Source organism: Ptiloglossa arizonensis, chromosome 13 (genome assembly GCF_051014685.1).
Source record: "Ptiloglossa arizonensis isolate GNS036 chromosome 13, iyPtiAriz1_principal, whole genome shotgun sequence".
Lineage (NCBI taxonomy): Eukaryota > Metazoa > Arthropoda > Insecta > Hymenoptera > Colletidae > Ptiloglossa > Ptiloglossa arizonensis.
In genome coordinates, this window is record NC_135060.1 from 5307220 (window position 1) to 5327517 (window position 20298).

Consider the following 20298-nt stretch of genomic DNA (forward strand, 5'->3'; position numbering starts at 1 on the left):
ACCAAAAACGTGTGAAAAATATAAAGGAACAATTTGTTTTATTTTTACAAATAAACAACGTTTCCAAACCGATTCGAAATTTTTGAATTCGATTCGAATATCGAGGCTGCACGGTTTTGTTAAAAGTGCTCTAAAAAAATCGTGTTTCATTTTCACCAAAAAAAAAACGAAACGACTTTCCAAACAACCCAATAGACGATCCTCTTACAACGCGAATGCTTCCATTCTACTGTCTAGGTTTACCTCGACACGGTTTACGAAACGAATTAGCCGTGTTGTAGGAGAGTCGAGTGTCCAAATTGCAAAGCGATTCAAAATCAAGAAATTTCCACGAATTTTCACGTAACCATTCTCGTTTCGAGCACCATGTCTCAGATCAGTAATAATCCGTTCAATAAGTTTTATCAAACGACAAAACTTATCAAACAACCTAGTACGCTTCGTATGAAACCAGCAACGACTCGATCCGATTGGAAAATTCAAACGCGAGATACTTTTGCGCAAAAAATTATCGTCGAGAAGGTTAAATCCCGTGCGAAACAAATTCCAATGGTGGACAGCATCGTAGAAGTGATAACCGTGTACCGACTGCACTCTTGATTTTTCACTCTCTCTCTCACTCTCTCTCTTTCTCCGTATAGTCTCGCGAATCGTCCATAAACGACGAACAATGGGCTCCAATAAGATCGTACGACACGGCGGGCGAGGCAATAACGATTAAATCGTTAGGACCGTTTCCGTGGAACTGTTACGAGCTCGTTCCGCGATTTGTTTGCCGATTTCTTGGCCCCGGGAAAAAGTTTCCCGATTGTCTCCGCGCGAGACGCTGCTTGAATGGGTCTCGTTAGATCGTACATAAACGCGGGCGTAAAAACGTGGTAATGCGGTTTATGTGGCCCGGGGCAAGGCCGTGTAACCGATGCCAAGCGGATCCGCAGGACTCCCACATACACAATCGCCGAGCAAAAGAGGAGACGAAGCTGCGACGACGGCAACGAGTCCCGCGGGAGCCCTGAACTTAACTACCAGATCGATGTCCGACCACCCCAGCCCCTCCTCATCCCCTGAAAACAACCCCTGCTACTTGCACGCAACCGGAGCTTCGACTCGGCCAACACCATCAACGACCACCGACACCACACCCCCGTCCCCGTCCCCGTCCCGTTGTCGAACCGTCGATCGGAGGACAACTTGGCGAAATTCAACGCATCGCGATCGCTGTGGATGGCTGGCGTCCGGACAAGGGAACCGTGGAAAAGAAACGCGAACAACCGGTCGCGTTTTTTGCACGAGACGAACCGCGGTGATGGTTCCTCGTAAAGACGATACTGCACGTGCAGTTAGAAGCGACCAGGATGAAGATTACGCAACGTCGAAAAGATTTCCAAGGCGGTGCATAGTCTCGGAGAATCGGTATCGATCGAACCTTTGCGCTTCATTTAAGGGGGAACACCAATCCGAGACGTGAGAAATGGGTGAATTTTGCGAATTTTTTTTCCAAGTAGTTACCAAATGTAGTTTTTTTCGGAGAATGTAAATATAACTTTCAGCTTCGTTTAATAATTTCGAGAAAGTGAAAATCTTACAAAATGGCCAAGTTATTCACTGTTCTACAGCTGACACACGTTTCGTTAACTTTCTTAATTTGAAAGAGATACTTATTTCTCGTCAGCAAGAAAAACTTTCGTTTTACGCGTTAGGTCATTTATGCTCCTACTATGCTCCACCTTGTGTAAACATGTTTCTTCGTTTACGTATCCAATAGACGAAGCTCGTGACACCATTTTCCATCAGATACCTTCGTCACGAATACGAAAATCATGAACAACCTTTATCTCTGTCAAATTATCGTACAACGTATTCTCGTGTGTGTCGTATTCGTGGACACCGAAGAATCGATGCCATTTTGTACAAGTGGTAGCAATGACAATGAAAAATGCAAGAGAAGTCAGCTGGTGAGACGAGTAATACGAAGCGTGTGTACGTGCAGTGACTCATGAATGACGAATTAACGAATACTCATCGTATCGTACAGATAACACTTAAAAGAGTGTAACGAAACAACAACCCTTGAAAATTAGTCTAATTCCTCGCGGTATACGCGCCATTTCCTCGTCGTTGCTTATCATTTCGCGAAAGGTTACTCTTTATCGAAACGCAGAGATTAATTAAGTCCGAAATTTCCGGACACGCGTTACCGTGTGACGTTATTTTTGCGATACCTGCAACGTGACAAATTTTAAGGTGTGATACCTTTCGAAACAATTGCCCGAAAGAAGCTCGGATATTCTTTCGTGAAACATTATTGAGTTGTTTAAGTAGACACTATTAAGTTGTTCGATAAGTTTTGTCGTTCGATAAAACTTATTGAAGAGTATAGTACCAGGTTGCTCGATAATTTTTATCGTTCGATGAAACTTATCGAACAACCTATCAAAGTCTAAATGTGTATTAAAATATTGATGTTACAATCTCACGTTTCTTATGAAATTACCACGAAGAGAAAAATTTATATCTTGGAACGTTAAAGAACGTGTATAAAGAATTACGAAATGTTTCGTGGAGGTTTTATCTCGCAAAAAAAAGAAAATGGTGAAAAATCATTTCCAACTTTAACGATCTTCGAGAAGAAACGGAAACAGAAACGAACAAAACGTGCACCGAAGTATGGGGTTCGAACGAGAAACAAGGTCGCGAGAAAACGAGCCGGTAAAGGAAAACGGTGAACCCGAAAGAATGCACGAAGGTGGTATAGGCTCGATGAGAGGGAGTGGATATGATTTACGACCTCGAGTGCACCGAATCGTCCAGAAAAGAGGACCACGACGACCGATGTGTCTCGACCAGGCGGAGATCTCGTCTACCGTGACGAAAAACTTGAAAAGTGTTTGCCCTTCCGCGCCAATGTATCGCGGAACCCGAACGACTTGTTATTGTACAGTCGCGTTACAATGTCGCGTCGCGATTGGTGGATGGGAACAGACTCGGTGGAACGAGGACGCGTTACGATAAAGAGGAAGAAGGTGGCGGAGGGAGCGCGCAGCTTCTCGAATAACCGAAAGAAATGTTCCCGGGTCGGCAAACCCGCGCGTAATTGGACCCCGAGACGCAACAACGTTTCACGTATACCGAGAAATTCCGGGGGATAGCTTTTTGTTCGAGTTGCTCGGTCCAGTCGGTCCAGTCGAAAACACCACCAAATAGATACTACTTTTATGGGGGGGCTGTAAAGATTCTGAATCGAGTATCGATGGTTCCAAAGGGGCTAATCTGCGGATGAAAACTGTAATAAAACGTCCGGTCTGCGCACGTATCCGAAATCCTTTTGCAGTACGCGCCCCCTTGCTTTACGCGCTCGGGGCACCAGGTAGAATCCCCCCCACCCCTATCCCGTTCCCGGACCCCTACGTTACGAGCAAGTAGGAAACACCACCGTTTCCACGTTTCCCTTTTTTTTTTCTTTTTTTTTTTCAGTTTTCGACGATGAAAACCAAGACCTCGAACCTCGTACGGTGGATCGTGGCGGCGGTGGAATTGACTACGGGTCAATTCTGACCCGGAACCTGATCCTCATTCATCGACGTTTGTGTACACGGATTTCGATCGAAACGTTGATGGAGTCGACGATCGTTTACCTGTTCGTTTCACGAGAAATGAAGAGAAAAAAAGAAATGATTTTTCGACAACCGTTGTAATATCTTCGATACTCCTAGAAAGAGAGAAATTCTACAGTATCGTGCGTTCAACGTACTCGTGTCGGACATCAGGATCCCGTAGAGTGTGTAATAATATGGAATACGTATTATCCTTTAGTCGCGGTAACTAAAGTTTGAAAGGTGAAGCCCTAACCTCCAAAAGTTCAACTTTCCGATGATGTCTTTATTAGATGTGAGAAATTAACGAAAGGGAACAAAAATCACTCGTAAAAATCGTCTATCGTATAGAAAAGGTTTCTACGATTACCTGTTTTATGTTTTTAATTGTCAATGTGTACATACAATAGCGGTACCAAGTAGACAGTCGGCACTCGGTGTCCTGCAACGTCGATGAAAAATTTCTATCGTTCGATGTAGAGGAACAAATTTTCTACGTTCGCTTCCTTTACGGACCTGGATGATTCGATTGAATGTACAGTTCCCAGAATCACCGTTCTTAAACGCAGAGGTCGCTCGAAAACCACCGATATTTCACAAGGTCGGTGTTTCAGATAACACGATACCATCTTCCGTACGATGAAACGTTTATTTTAAATACGACTCGTCCGTAGTTATAGAACTCTGTAAACCGTGAACGTAGAAGTTGTATCATATTGTGCTTGTACTTGTTCAAAAAAATAAATAACCCAAGTTCAACGGAACCTATGGGTCTGATTACAAGAGTAGACTGCGATGTGTTGGCACTGATTGACAAAAAATGACCTTCGATACTAGTTCATAAATTAAATACGACAAGCTTAAGATAATGCATATTATGCTTAAAACGATGTGAAACTGTGTGCATATATACAAAACTAGAATGCGTAATTATATTGTTCTGTAATGTCGGTATAGAAAAATGAACGGTGAACTGATCGAACTATTCTAAAATCTTCTGTGCAGTTTTCGGTGCTGCCATCAGTAGCGAAATGGTCAAGTTCCTAGAGAAATGATTCCTTTTCGTTTTTGACGTTCGATGGCGCTATCAAACCCTCCACATACCGGCATTGAAGAACGCATACGCGCAGTTATCGTACCTGTGTATTTACACAAATCAGAATTTGGTCATTAATTAAGTAACTCTAAAGCAATCTTTATTCTGATAATTATATAATTATTATTTGTTACTCGTAGTGTACAAAAATAGATCGAGATTTTATCCTTAAAATATATGGTAAATTGAACGCATTGAATATCGATGATACTAGAAAAGTGGGACAATAAACCATTCTGAAATTGAACGTTGTTCTGGTATTCACGTATTTTCATTTTACAATCTATCTGACCGAGGTATCCTCAACCACCGTATGTATCAACAATGTTATTCGAGATACGATATCAACGATGTTTAATCTCTCGTCTGGAAATACAAATTTCAATGGAAGAAAGAACCATTCCCCACTCATTGTCTAACGAAGAACTCGATAAATACAACATAAAGTCGTTATTCATTCCGCGGAAATCAAAAGAATAACAAATATCGAGAAATTCACGAGATCCAGTGAGCTTTGACATTTAATCTTTCCAATGTTTATTATAAACATCTAATCTTTCCAGTTTTGATTATAAATTCAATCAAAATAGCAAAAAATATTGGGTCGGTTTCATGAATTTTTGTTATTCTTTTATACTGTAATAAATGATAAAATTTTGTACAAAGTATTTCAAATTTTTTTGTCGCTTAATTGTCATACAGATGTATTTATTTCGACAAATGAAAAGTGTTTTAACGCTGTTATTCCTTCTGCTACAGATTACCAATTGAAATAATAGCGCTAGTGTCGCAGTACCGGCGCCATGATATTCACGATCAATTCAAATAAAATTCATAGACTATGTATTCATAAAATCTTCCAAGTATAATACTAAGATAACAGAAAGGATACGCGATATAAAACTATATTTACCATCTTTACCGACTTCAATGATTCAACTGAAATAGCTTCCAGACTTACTATTCTTAAACATAGAGTGCGCTGCAAATCTAGTAATGTTGATGAAGTCGGTATTTCAGTTTGTGTAACACTTCCATAAAATAGTATATCTATTCTATTGCTCGTGTATGGTTAGTCGTGTGTCACATTTGTTCACATTTGTTCACATTCTTCTGTTGAATGCTAGATTTTAATTTTTTAGTTTCAAATTTAAGGCTTCTTTTAACCATATAATAACAGGGAATGTATTTTTTATATTTCTCAATTTTACCAATTTCGGTTGTAATGTGCGTAACAAAACTACGTAACTACAAAATTAATTTTTTACAAGGTCGATACATCAGTTTTTCTGACAGAACTTCCATTAGATCTATCTCGTATCTTGTCCGTGACCGAACTGTACTGGTAAAACAAAACCTTGCGTGTTTTTCACCGTTTCAGTCGCATATTTTTTAATCAATTTTATTTTTATGGGAGTTAAAAATAATCTCAATAATGATTTCATATTGTTAAGTAATTTTCATGTTTTATAAAATATTTTAACAATTTAAGAGAAATAGAGAATAAATTGTTGGAACAATCTTGTGCCACCCACCAAATTCCTTATTAAATGGTTGAGAATCACTGACACAATCTCTTGTAGTGTATCTTGTGTCAGTTGCAAAGTACATACAGACTTTACGTCTACGAATGGTTACAGTGTCGAACAATCTAACCAGCTTTGAGATAGTTTTTACATAAAGAACTTCTAGTGCGCGGTACACTTTACAAAATGGCAAGTCAAAATTATTTAAATGATCCGAAAAGTCCATTTTTCTCTCTTGAAGATGACATCGACGACGAAACCTTTTTAAAAAGTGCACCACCGAGATCTTCTGGTCGTACGACTTACAATCATTATTCCAATTTTGACAACGAACTCGAACAAAAACATCAACAATTATTACAACGGAGAAAGGATATTGAAGAACGTACATTACAATCGTCAGAAAGATCTATTTCATTGTTAAGGGACTCTGAGCAGATTGGAGCTGCCACTGCAGAGGTAATTATTAAAAATTATCGTCAAACTCTAATGACAGTCGATAAATTCAGCAAATTGTGATTGTTTGACATATTGTAACATATAATTAATGCGCATCATTTTCGTATATTTCTTAAAAAATATTATTATATTTTATTACCTATTTTAATACAGTCAGCTACAGTATTCAAACTGATGAATCATCTATGATTAGTTCGTGATCTAATTAATAAATACATATATACATAAATAACATTTACATTTTCTTGGTTTCATTTACAAAAGAATTACATTGTCTACTTGAATAACCAACATGGATAATAATACTTATGCATTATATTTTTATCGAATAAAATTTTTAAATAATTGTTAATCTACTATTATTAAATTGATATATAGGAAATATTGGTTTGCCTGTTATTTAAATCTTGATATATGCATATTAGTAAAAGGTAAATAATATTCTAGTGTCAAAAATCAAAAAGTTCTTTATATCATTTATGTAATTATTTTTGAAAACTTTCTAGTTGTTTGTTTCGAATCTAATAATATGAGTAATGACTACATTAAAATAATTTCTTTTCATAAAATTTTATTAGACAATAATGCTATAAAAAATGGTGAAAAGAATAGATTTAGCCCTACAGAAGAGTTATTTTAATAGAAAGAGTGTTCAAAATTTAAGATTAAAAAACAGTCAAGAGCCAAGAAAATAAGAAACTTGTAAGTAATGATGTTTGAAAAACTTTCACCTAAAAAATTTGTGATTTTTATCAAACTTAATTGAGAAAGATTATGAATTATTGTTAAATGTATAAACCTTATTTTAATTAATGTTGATAATACTGAGCTGAATTGACACATTGTACAGATAAAGTGTTAATCAGCTTAATTCCATTTGGTAATGAGTTGCAAAGGAGCCTTGGTTCTGGTTACGTTCATATTTGTTTTTACATTTTATGGGTTTCTTTATGTAACTTATTGCTGTACATCTTGGTTTTATTTTTTTTTTTTATTGCTGTTAATATAAAAAGATGAGTTTATTATCAAATAAACTTTTTTTTTATTAATTATATATGTGTGAAATTTTAAAACAGATGTCTGCATTTCATATATGATTGAAAACATAGTTTGTGCGTATCAACCTAATATCTTTATTAGTTATTACATTTATATACTTCTATAGTTTCATTTTGTTTTATTTCAGGAACTCATTAGACAAAGAGAACAATTAGAAAGAACAGAAAAAAGATTAGACGATATTAATAGTACCTTAAGATTTAGTCAAAAACATATTCAAGGAATAAAAAGTGTATTTGGGAATTTTAAAAATTATCTCCGTGGTAAATCATTGGATGCACCTATTCCGTCAACTAAGTTATCAGAGTCTTCTAGTTCTGAATCCATGACATCTCCTGCTCTATCTAACTCTTTGGAACAAGTACAGACAAATCTAGCTAATACTAGTCCAGCATTAAAGTTACATGGCCTATATGAGGAAGCGAAGGATAATAATTTTGTGGGTAATAATGTGAACAAAGTTTTAGAAAAAAATTTAGATGAAATGAGTGGCTCACTAGCTAGATTGAAAGGCTTGGCAATAGGATTATCGGAAGAGATAGATTTGCAAAATGATTTAATTGATAATATAACAGATAAAGCAGAGAAAACAGATGTAATGCTTCAAAAGCAAAATAAAGATCTCACCCATTTACTGAGGAAGTAAATAATATGTGCAATACATATATTAACAAAAATGCTTATTAGGTCAAGTTTCTGTACCTTAAAATTATAGACATGTGTATAATAAAATGAAAATTTTATATTGCCTTATTTGGTTGAATTTAAAAATGTTACATCTGTTATTTATACTACAAACTTATTTTATACGTACTCTGTAATATATAATTTACAAAAATTACAAGATAAAGAAAATTATAATAGTAACATAAGAAATAATATACTTGTATACCATTATTTTCCAATTCAGTTATTAGTTTCTTCTTGTTCTTATGATGTATAGTATAAAGTATTTAAATTTAGAATTAAATATATCTCCTCATAGAGGGAATAAACTGCTCATCTATTAAAACTTAAACCAATTTTTACATCTCTTCTTTTTATAATTGGGCCGGTAATAACAAAAAATGCTGTGATAAAAATTCAGCTGCATGCAATGCATAACACTGTTATTTTAAAGTATTTAATATTGTTATTGAATTTTATCAAAATAATCAAAGAGGTAAAAATTACTATGAGAAATACTGTTAAATCAAAAAAGATCATAATAAAAAAAACTACTTTTTATTTTACAAAATATATGAAAATATTGTTTAGAATCAAGAAACAAATAATTGATTTAAAACTTTATAAGCAAATTTTTCAGAAAAATAGTATATTTAGAAATGTAATTATGATAAAAAGTATTTAACGTAATTGCTTTAATTATAATAATTTGTTTCAGTAATGTCATCATGCATTTTATATCACTCATATTAAAATATTTTGCAATACATAAATATTATAGTATAGGACATGTTTATATTGTTGCACGATATACAAAATTAAATCAGTAAAAGATACTTTAGGAATAAAATATGTTTATTTTGATTTAAATTAATACAATTGAACATATGATTATCCCTTCTTAAACCTAGACATATCTTTTTCTTAAGAAAATTAATTGTAATAAAAGATGTACAAATATTTATACAATGTATGATTATGGTTTATACAAACACACTTTTTATTGTTTTTATTAATATACAATGAGAACTCTAAAATTTAAAATATATATATATATACATATGTTTTTTTTACCATATAAAAAGGATTAAAGGAAAAAGAATATTCAATTCAAAGGGGAATATAATATAAAATCATTTTTTCTCTGTTACAATTTTTAAAGTTTCAAGATTATTTACATTTTTCAAGTAGAACTTATATTTTGTAGCATTATTCATTAAACATCAATGCACTATGAAAATTTTAGATCTCAATGCTGTCCTGTTTGAAAGAGAAAATAATTAGTATTACTGTTTCTCAGATACAACTCTAAACATGTAATATGGCTGAATTTGTTTAATATTCCTCCTTTTTGTATTGAAAAAAGCACAGATTTCACTTAAAAATTTAAATATTGGTATAAGATGTTACAGATAAAATATTTTCTTCCTCAAACTTTGTTTACATAATCAAAAAAAAACATTATTCTAGATTCTAGCCTTTGGTAATTCATTCTTTGTATTAATCCACAATACATAATTGTAAGATGGTAATAATAATAATAATAGTAATAATAATAAATGTAAACATTATAAGATAGGTTGTATAATTTTGGAGATATAAATGCATATATGTATTATTACTGGAAAAAGTTCCGTTTAAGTTTTTTATACTATTTTCTATGTAATGAGTATAATGTAAGTTACAATTTCATATTATAAAATACTTATATAAGAAAAGAATAATGAGTAAGAATATTCAATATTGTTCAAAATCATTCAAATATATTTATCAATATTGAAATACTTCGTATAAACATGAATTTTGATGTATACATTTATATATAATTTAATAACGTTACATTGTTAATTACAATTTTATAAATATATAAAATTTATATACATTCACCTTAGATGACTCTATACGTAGTAATCCGTACTAACTCATTGTACAGCACGTTCTAACTTCTGATTGGTAGAAAACGTAATACCGACTGATTCTCCCAATTAAAAGTCGAAACATGCCTAGCACGAATTAACCGGATCGTTTGAAGCGAGTGTACTATATTTTCCATTTCATGCATTTCTTTTAAAGAATTTCTTATAATAACAAAATCAAATCATAAAAATTTGTAAATTTTTTCTCTACACGTTGTCTTTTTTTAAGTTCTGATATAATTTAGTTATAATACATCTATGATCTTTCATATTGCAGATAATTATAAAATATGAGAATAATTAATATTGTTAATATGTAGTGACTTAAAATAGATATTGTGCGAATTCATTCGATATTGATGATAAATAACGATGATACATAATTCACCTGTATAACCAATAAAAGAATTATACGTTAATTAAAAAAATTACATGACATTCATAGAAATAAAACGTGAAAACTTATACAGTGTACTTCGTATATGTATATATAATGATGCTTTATTTTTACATAAAAATAGATTTACACAAATTATACTCTATAATTTTCCAATTACTTAATTTTACTATGATTAACACTTTTTTCAATCATTTTTAATCGTTACTGTCTCAATATGAACATTATGCTTGTCCAGTTATGCTTGTCCATTCCCTGCATCTATTTAAATAAACGTAAATGTATACATAAACATATATTCCTTTGATATATGTTAAACAATCTTAAATTATATATGTATATCAAATTGAAAGAATTTAATATTATCAATAACAATAACTGAAAATTATTCAATGCGTCCTAAAAGTGTATTTAGAATTTCAAAATATTGAATAATACTTAATTTTCAAATTCAATAATTTAGCTACAAAGCAATTTACAACGTGAAAATAACTTTTGAAAGAATTAGGTTTCGAAGATAACGATGGTATATTTATGAATACAATTAAATGCGGAACTTTATCATTTATATCATTTAGTCTCGTAAATACTTATAACTCACTGTTTGTTCCATTATTTCCACCACCATTTCCGCCACTGTTTCCTCCGTTACCACCATCATTTGATGATTGTCTGCGACCACCACGTCGACATGCTACTCCTACTCCTATACTATGACTTCCAATCATGGAAGATTCGAAGTTTGCGGACATTACGGATACCTATTAATAGAAATAAAACATTCTTTAATTAAACAGAAGGAAAAATATTATATACGACAGGTTGTTGTGCAGATATTACACGAAGAAAGGCTTCCCCTAATCTAAATTCATCGATTACGTATTTATAAATCAAAATACTTTTGAACTACAAATAATTAATATTTTTAATTTAAAAAATTGATATTTATTGTTCATTTAAGGCAGCTAGATAATTTTTAAAAATATATAATTAAAGACTAAAAGAAAATAAGGAAATATCTGTTTTTGAAGGATGAGATACCATTCCATTGACGCATTCGACAATGGTATGATTACCATTATCATCAGTGATAATGTAACACTCACTTTTACCGATTATTTAAGTTAGAAACAATTTAATAAGCAAATACGTATCACACAATCTATACAATTAATTTTTTGGCTTGGCTGTTCTATACTTCCAACATTAATGTTAATTGACAAAACAAAAAAAGAAGTAATAATAAATTGTCGATGAAAATAGCTTTAGTACAGAACTATACGTAAATGAAGAAGTTAGTTGATCTTATTGTTGAAATCGTACCGCAATGCAAAACACCACGAAAAGAAAGATATGAATTTTTAACAACTTCATCTTACAAGAGTTGCGTTAAAAAAACTGTCGTACTCTGAATGCTTATGTATGTATTTATACCTATTTCGATGCAATTACACTGTTTATCTTTAATCAGAAAAATACATTTACGTGGTAACATTTCCTGCAATCTTCCAGTCACAATGTTTTTCATCTTTCCATAATTTTAACGTAATACTCCTACAATGGTAAAAAGTCACGGCAATTTGTTATCTTTTTATCGTAGAACTTATTCGCAGTAAATATACATTATTCGGATACGTCGGAAGGTTTTCAGGACAAAAAAAATAATTACACTTCAATGTAATTTTTTATAGAGTTTTAATTAACATCATTTTCAGCTGTAAATCAATGCATAAAATATGAAAAAACTCGCAAGTTCAAAATTAATTTTGTGTAATTCTACTGTGCTTTCTATTGATTACTCTTAAATCTTATTATAATAATGTAGTGCCTCAAAGTTCCTGTTCTTAACCGGTATTGACAAATGCTTAATTGAATTATACAATGAAATGTAGAATGAAAAATACGTATAGCACATTAATAATCGTTTAATACACTACTTCAGAAAATATTATATTTCTTATCGAACTTATCAATTTCCAAAGTGAATAAAAGTTTTTTGTATTATAAAACAAGAAATTTTTAATATTTGAAAATTAGATTACCAATGAATTTTACCAATGAATGATATACATAATTCATACATAACAACCACTACCAACAAATGATATACATAATTCATACATAACAACCACTACCAACAAATGATATACATAATTCTATATTTTATTTATAATATTAGAATGATTTCAACAGACCAATAGTATTAATAAAGGGCCATGCTTTTTGCTAGAGGCGTATTTTAAAACGACAATATGGCTGCCACGGTAATTTTGTTTAGAGAATGGCTATACAGAAAAACAAAACTAGATTGTATCATTATAACCAGTTGCGCATTTCGGGCTCTATAGCGCCATATTTCATTTTTCCCACCGCTACACGCTGCACAAAGCCGCGTGTCGTGAGCTCGGCACTTCGAACTTCTTCGGACCATCGAGAAAGAAGAAGAATGAGGCTTTCTCTCTCGTTCTCGAAAGATCTGAAGCAGGGATATTAGTTGACAGGGGAGGATACATGTGTCCTTTTGCATTGTATTGTTTGAGACAGATCTAGAACCTATAGTTAGGTTAGTTTATTGTTAGAAATACAAGCGACGCAACAATCAGTCAGTCAAACCATCTGTCGCTAATCATACTTCAAATCTTTTGAGAATGAGAGAGAAAGCCCCCACCCTCACATTTTGCTTCTTTCTCGACTTGTCGAAGCTGTCCGAAGTACCAGGCTACAGCCATGGTTCTTGCATTAGCATGTAGGGGTGGGGGAAATTCAAATAGAAGCTCGAAATGCACGATCTGGTCACTATGGGTTATACTGCCATACGGTTGGAAGTCGAATTGATATTGGGTCTGTTCGAAATGACTTTCGCGTCTCTTTGAATTGTAAATGTAATAACACCTTTAAGTAATTATAATTGAATTATGTATACATTTATTTAATTTAATCATGTAACAAGCTGTAACTTTGATATAGAATATAATGTTGAGAAACAATTTTGACATCATTATTGAACTAGTGAAAGCTATATAAACTGTGTAATACATGTTATTAGACAGATGGCATATAAAAATGAAATGCAACTAAGTACATGAAAAGTTTTGCTATAAATTATTATTAAATAATTTTGTTGATAAACAAAAAGTTGAAAGTACCATCGTGTAATTATAAAAAAACATATTCATATTAAAGTTAAAATATAATAATTAAAAGTCGATAATCAATACGAAAACGATACCTAGCATTTCTGATAAATTCTATGAAATTAATTACTTTAAACTAGAGGGCTCTGATGTTGTCTACTTTAAACGAACTGCAAATCGCAGGTGATCGGAAAGTTTCTGGAATTATCTGCCTCAATTTAAACGGATACTTACAGTTGCTAATTTATTACTGAAATATTAGTCACAGATATAAAAAGTGTACGTATTCTTAAATCATATTATAAAATATATTTATATATAAAATATATTTGTATGAATGTTCTTATTTTTTATATTTTTATATTCATTAACCACATTAAAATTCTTATTAGAGCATGTATTGTGAAAATTATGTAGAATATTATGTTTCTTATTATTTATTTTTTTAGTAAAGATTTTATAAACATTTTATATTACTTCTTATATTTATTTTTCAATTGCTTTCTATCTACATATTAATTAGTTGTTGTAACACCAAATAAATGTTATTACAAAAATAAATTATTATGTGAAGCCGTGACAGCAATAGTGGATTAACCCACATTTTCCATACATATATAAGTTATTAAGACGAAATTACCGTAAGGCTCAATACTTTTGTATTTGTACCAATAAATCATTATATGCATCTAATTTTTTATGTAAATATTGTAATTGATTAATGTAAAAAGTTAAACTGTTTGAGAAACATGCTATTACTCAATATAAATGCTTGTAGATATTATCTACTCTAGCACTTATGGTTTTGTAAAAATTATGTATTTATTTAATTCTTATTCTTTTTGTATTGCTTTAGAATGACTGTCATAGACATATCCCCCAAAAAGGATGGTGGAGTATTAAAAGAAATTATCAAGGAAGGTATTGGAGATGAAACCCCAGCACCTGGAACCAATGTAATAATACATTACACTGGTACCTTATTGAATGGAACAAAGTTTGATTCAAGCAGGGATCGTAATAGGCCATTAAAATTTGAACTTAAAAAGGGTATGGTTATCGAAGGTTTGGACATTGGAGTGGCTACAATGAAAAAAGGTGAAATTGCATTATTTACTTGTGCTCCGGAATATGCATATGGGAAGATGGGCAATCGACCTAAAATTTCTCTAAATACAACACTTAAATTTGAGGTACATTACATTCTAATTGTTACATTTGCGTACTAAATAATTTATTTCTACCCATATAAGTTTTAAAAATTCAATGAATTAAGAATTTTAGATGTATAAAATGTTTTTAATCTCTTTTGTTGTTCAATATTTCAAATACATTACTTATGTTCCTTTCTAGATTGAAATGATTGATTGGAAAAGAGAAGATTTGAGTCCCGATAGAGATGGAAGCATTACGAGGTATCGTATCACCCAAGGAAAAGGCTATACCAATCCACAAGAAAACGCTTTAGTTAATGGTAAATATAATCGTACAGTATTCCTATTTCATTATATGTGATGTACTTACTATTAATTTCGTTTCATTTTAGTACATTTAACAGGAATGTATAATAATAAAATATTTGAAGACAGAGATGTTCAATTCTCTCTTGAAGAAGCAGAGTTGTTTGGTGTTATACCAGGCGTAAAAAAAGCCTTATACCACTTTACCAGTGGAGAAATATCAAGACTGAAAATTAAGAGCAAATATGCATTTAAAGATACAGGAAATTCAGAATTTAATATTCCACCAAATGCAACTGTAGAATACATAGTAGAGTTAAAAAGCTTTGAAAAAGTAAATATTTGATTAAAAGTTAAGTAATATAATAAATTGATAACATTTTATCTTAACTAACACATTCCAGGCTGTGCAAAGTTGGACCTTAAATACTAATGAAAAAATAGAACAAGCAAAGATATTTAAAGAGAGAGGAACAACTTATTTCAAAGCAAACAAGTACAGTTTTGCTATTACAATGTATCAAAAAGTTATTTCATATCTTAAGTATGAAGATATTTTAGAGGAAGATCTGAAAAAAGAAGAAAATAACCTTATTTTATCTGCATACTTAAACCTTGCTTTATGTTACTTAAAGCTAGATCAGTATGTTGAAGCAAAAAATTCATGTAACAAAGTTCTGGAATTAAGTCCACAAAATGAAAAAGCATTGTATAGGAGAGGACAAGCCTACCTTGCACTAGCATCACCAGAAATTGCAATTCAAGATTTTCAAGAAATTTTGAAAATAAAGCCAGAAAATACAGCAGCTACCAACCAAATTGGTGTCTGTAATGATCTTATTAAGAAGCAATTAGTAAAAGAGAAAACATTATACGCAAATATGTTTGACAAATTTGCCAGAGTAGATAAACAGGTTTGTTAAAACAAGAAACAATAATTTATATAATATTGGCTACAAGTATTTCATTTTTTTTTATTGTGCATTTGTCTAATGCCTATTTGCTTCATCCACGTGTAATGTTAATAATTGCTAGTCTATTTTTTGTTTGTAATATATATTTACTAAATAATATTCTTGATTTAACTTACATATTGCAAATTTATTTGATGTTATATTTTATTATACACTTTTATTAATATCACAGAAGGAAGAAAAGCAGTTACAAGAGCAACCAGATGTAATGAATGAGACTCTAGGTGAGTGGGGGCAGGAAGAAAGACCTGGAGGTAGAGATGCCACTGCTTTCGAAAAAGAGAATCCTAATATACTTATGCTCAATGCTAACGGTACTGGCGAATTTCAAGACATGTGAAAAATTCTTTTCTTATGAATAACACATAAATACGTGCTACTAAGTTTATTAGTATTCTGTGACATATGATACACCTAGTCATCAAATTCTTGCACAAGTCACGAATTTTATTAAATAAAATTTTTATCTGCCATCATATTTATACTTTATACTGATTGCATCATTTACAATGACAAAAATTATAATTGATTCTAATTTAAAACCTATATTTAAACTTGTAACATTTTTACTAGTGTTACTACAGGCAATTAGTCTGTACAATTGCAAATGTAGTATGGTGGAACGTGATGAAATAAGCACTTGAATAACTAATATTCTTTCATTTACTTTTGTATAAAAAATGCAATAAAAATGATAATTATTATTGCAAACTAAAATTTTTGTAGTATATTATTCATAGAAATAATTGAAAACCTTGTATGTAGTTACATATTTAGTACATATTTTGTACGAATAAAATCGATTTTCACAATGTGAAATGTAAACAAAATAGTATAAATGCAAAAATTATTAATAAAAATTTATTATACAACATTTGAAGGATGCACATCTGAAATTTATTTCAATGCTGAACATATATTGTCTAAACCACATTTTTCGTTTTTGTAAGCAATTCTTTAGGTACATATATAAATCATGTGAATAAGTTTATTTACGCAGGTAAAATTACAAAAATGGGAGGTAACAAACATGAATCATTTGTTTTCTAAACAATTTATACAACTTGCCTAGCAACACTTAGATTGTATCGGCAGTAAAGGTAGTGATAAAAGGCCAACTGCAGTTGAAAGCTCACCTATTGCAAATCAATAATAAACTTTTGATAGTATGGTGCATTTTATAATTTAAATCGGTAAAGTAAACGTAAGTTAATAGTTGTCCATAAAGTAAAATTTTATAAGGATTAACAATATTTCCATGTCAGGTGATAATTTAATTAAACTTGTAAACAATAAAACTCGAAAGTAAATATTGAATATTATACTACATTGTGTAAAATAATTTTTATATTTCGTTAACGTTACTTTACTTAATATTAGCTAATTGATATCACTCGGTGAATACTGGTCATCTTGCAATCTTACTGGTGACTTCCTATTTAATGCGGTTAAACCAATGATACGCTTAGTGTATTCGTTTTAATACAACCGAACAATGATTAATAGTTGTGTGTATATACGCCTTTAGGCAGATCGCCGCGAAACTACAGATCTCATATGATCTTTTCTCGTCGTCGGAAACACTTGGAACTAGCTCAAAGTTGATACTGAAAGTGAAGTAAATGAAAAAGTAATTACCTGCTAAGATGCCTAATATTATAAACGACATCAAATTAGACTTTAAAGACGTTTTATTACGCCCGAAAAGGAGTACATTGAAAAGTAGGTCCGATGTAAGTAATATTTATAAGATTTATAAAGATTTATAAGTGTCTACATTCAACGTCCTTACTCTTTTTTTATGAAATTCACCTACGCATAATACATAGTAAACAAAATCTAAAATTATAATATCACACGCCCAACGTTTTTTCATAGAATCTAGTACTAAAAAATGGCCTTAGAAATTATTCTTTCAACATTCCAGAAATATGGTTTCTTTATTTTTAAATCTTGTATTATTATTTCACTGTTGTGTTAATATATGTGTTAAAATTCTCATAATATTTTAATATTTTCATAATTTATGAAGTAACTAATTGAGCATATATTTTTCATTTTTTGATTTAAAGGACTCATTAATGACATTGCTGATCGATTAATAATCAACAGTACTTTTTACAATTTTAGGTTGATTTGTACAGAAAAATTACGTTTCGCAATTCAAAACAGATTTATGAGGGGATACCTGTAATGGCTTCGAATATGGATACAGTAGGAACATTTGAAATGGCAAAAGCATTATCAAAGGTATAGTTTAATTGTTTATATCTTTGGTACTATTTCAACAAAGACATTATGCTTAGCAATTATAAATTTGTATCAATAGGTTTAGAAAGTTTTAATAAAACATAATCAAATATTGTATCTAAAGAACTATATATATTGATAGATATTATAAAGTTCTAATTTAAATGTTGATTTTATTACATTTTAGCATGGACTTTTTACTACTGTTCATAAGTACTATAGTGCATCAGAATGGAAAAATTTTGCAATTCAGAATCCTGAATGTCTTAAAAATGTTGCTGCTAGTTCTGGTACAGGAACAGAAGACTTTGAACGATTATCAAGTGTTTTAGCTACTGTATCTGAACTATCATTTATATGTTTGGATGTTGCCAATGGGTATTCACAGCATTTTGTTGAATATGTTAGAAAAGTTAGATCTAAGTACCCCGATCATACAATAATTGTAAGTAATAATCAATTATTGTTATAATTTTTAAAAGTATAAAAGGAATATTGGTTAATTATGCAGTACTAATTTGTACATTGTATTTGAAAGTAAAAATTAATTACTGCCACTGTAGGCAGGGAATGTAGTAACTGGAGAAATGGTAGAAGAATTAATATTATCTGGAGCTGATGTGATTAAAGTTGGAATTGGACCTGGATCAGTGTGCACTACACGAATGAAAACTGGTGTAGGATATCCACAATTAAGTGCTGTAATTGAATGTGCTGATGCTGCACATGGTTTAAAAGGGCATATAATTGCGGTAAATATTTGTGTATTACAACCTTGTACAATGAATACTCTCTTATTCCATAGTTTTGTAATGATCACCGATGTAAAATATTTGCATGTACGTTATTCATAAAGATATCCTTTGTTAGGATGGTGGTTGTACTTGTCCAGGTGATTTAGCAAAGGCTTTTGGAGCTGGAGCAGATTTTGTAATGGCAGGTGGTATGTTTGCTGGACATGAGGAATGTGGAGGAGAAATTATAGAAAAGAATGGGAAAAAGTTTAAATTATTCTATGGTATGGCTTCAAGCACAGCAATGAATAAACATGCTGGAGGTGTAGCTGAATATAGGTTTGTATATGAGTAACTGTAAAAGTGGTTTATATCCTTAATTTTAATAAATTTTCAACTTGCCTAGATCGTCAGAAGGTAAAACCGTGGAAGTGCCTTATAAAGGTTTAGTGGAAAACACCATTTTAGACATACTGGGTGGCTTACGTTCTGCATGCACGTATACAGGAGCTGCACGATTGCGCGAATTACCAAGTCGTGCTACATTTATACGTTGTACACAACAATTAAATACTATGTATGGCCCACCACCAGAAGTTTGAAGTTATATTAATAAATTAATCTACTGTAGTACAGATTTAGTAGAAAAGCTTTATCTATTGGATCAAGAAATAAGTGTGATATTTGTTGGAAAATAATATTTATAAAAGAATTTACAAGCTGTTTAACTGACATATTTAGTGCACTTGATTCAAGTGTACATGCATTTTCATAATAATTTTAAATGATGTAAAACCTCTTGATTTCAAGGGAAGCACTCACTGCTTAAAGCACAAACATATATTGTTACAGTTTGTTTTCTTTCTATAAACCATGTATGCTGAACTGTATATACATACATACATACATACATACATACATACATATATAAATTATTATTATTACAGTATATTATTATACGTATTCAATAAAGAAACGGTACTTGCATATGATAAAATAAATAATTACTTGTATAAAATATTCATAAATGTGCT

At 31.3% G+C, this 20298-nt stretch overlaps 3 protein-coding genes and 1 long non-coding RNA gene across 6 annotated transcripts; 3 read left to right on the top strand and 1 right to left on the bottom strand.

The window, feature by feature from the left end:
* The first annotated feature begins 6535 nt into the window (after positions 1-6535).
* Fkbp59 (FK506-binding protein 59kD) lies at positions 6536-17082 on the top strand. Of its 3 annotated transcripts, XM_076325043.1 has the most exons (7): positions 12898-13594; positions 13987-14125; positions 14703-15039; positions 15200-15320; positions 15393-15640; positions 15711-16220; positions 16453-17081. In XM_076325043.1, exons 3-7 carry the CDS (start codon positions 14704-14706, stop codon positions 16618-16620), a joined length of 1383 nt encoding a protein of 460 aa, XP_076181158.1. In that variant the 5' UTR covers positions 12898-13594; positions 13987-14125; position 14703; the 3' UTR covers positions 16621-17081. The 3 variants fall into 3 exon arrangements, with proteins under 3 accessions (XP_076181159.1, XP_076181158.1, XP_076181157.1); XM_076325044.1 differs by lacking the exons at positions 12898-13594; positions 13987-14125 and adding an exon at positions 6536-6674 and having other exon boundaries at positions 16453-17082; XM_076325042.1 differs by having other exon boundaries at positions 12898-14125.
* Snap29 (Synaptosomal-associated protein 29kDa) lies at positions 7768-8743 on the top strand. Its single transcript, XM_076325060.1, has 3 exons — positions 7768-7782; positions 7861-8375; positions 8677-8743. The coding sequence occupies exons 1-3, from the start codon at positions 7768-7770 to the stop codon at positions 8741-8743; spliced, it is 597 nt and encodes a 198-aa protein (XP_076181175.1).
* LOC143153626 (uncharacterized) lies at positions 10693-12120 on the bottom strand. The gene is made up of 3 exons (XR_012993882.1): positions 12036-12120; positions 11314-11473; positions 10693-10973 (listed from the first exon to the last, which is right to left on the bottom strand). It is a non-coding gene; the product is annotated as an uncharacterized LOC143153626 (long non-coding RNA).
* A 701-nt stretch (positions 17083-17783) lies between the features above and the next one.
* On the top strand, positions 17784-20276 carry LOC143153624 (GMP reductase 1). Its single transcript, XM_076325045.1, has 6 exons — positions 17784-18013; positions 18411-18530; positions 18718-18975; positions 19094-19282; positions 19401-19603; positions 19671-20276. The coding sequence occupies exons 1-6, from the start codon at positions 17927-17929 to the stop codon at positions 19864-19866; spliced, it is 1053 nt and encodes a 350-aa protein (XP_076181160.1). The 5' UTR covers positions 17784-17926; the 3' UTR covers positions 19867-20276.
* The last annotated feature ends 22 nt before the right edge of the window (positions 20277-20298 follow it).

Excerpts from the sequence above, each read along its gene's own strand:
- Snap29 (XM_076325060.1), top strand. Across the intron at positions 8,376-8,676 it reads CTCACCCATTTACTGAGGAA|TATAAAGTATTTAAATTTAG; the intron begins GTAAATAATATG and ends TATGATGTATAG.
- Fkbp59 (XM_076325044.1), top strand. The coding sequence starts at position 14,704 with ATGACTGTCATAGACATATCCCCCAAAAAGGATGGTGGAGTATTAAAA. Across the intron at positions 15,040-15,199 it reads ATACAACACTTAAATTTGAG|ATTGAAATGATTGATTGGAA; the intron begins GTACATTACATT and ends GTTCCTTTCTAG. Across the intron at positions 15,641-15,710 it reads AGTTAAAAAGCTTTGAAAAA|GCTGTGCAAAGTTGGACCTT; the intron begins GTAAATATTTGA and ends AACACATTCCAG.
- LOC143153624 (XM_076325045.1), top strand. The coding sequence starts at position 17,927 with ATGCCTAATATTATAAACGACATCAAATTAGACTTTAAAGACGTTTTA. Across the intron at positions 19,283-19,400 it reads TAAAAGGGCATATAATTGCG|GATGGTGGTTGTACTTGTCC; the intron begins GTAAATATTTGT and ends ATCCTTTGTTAG. Across the intron at positions 19,604-19,670 it reads GGAGGTGTAGCTGAATATAG|ATCGTCAGAAGGTAAAACCG; the intron begins GTTTGTATATGA and ends CAACTTGCCTAG.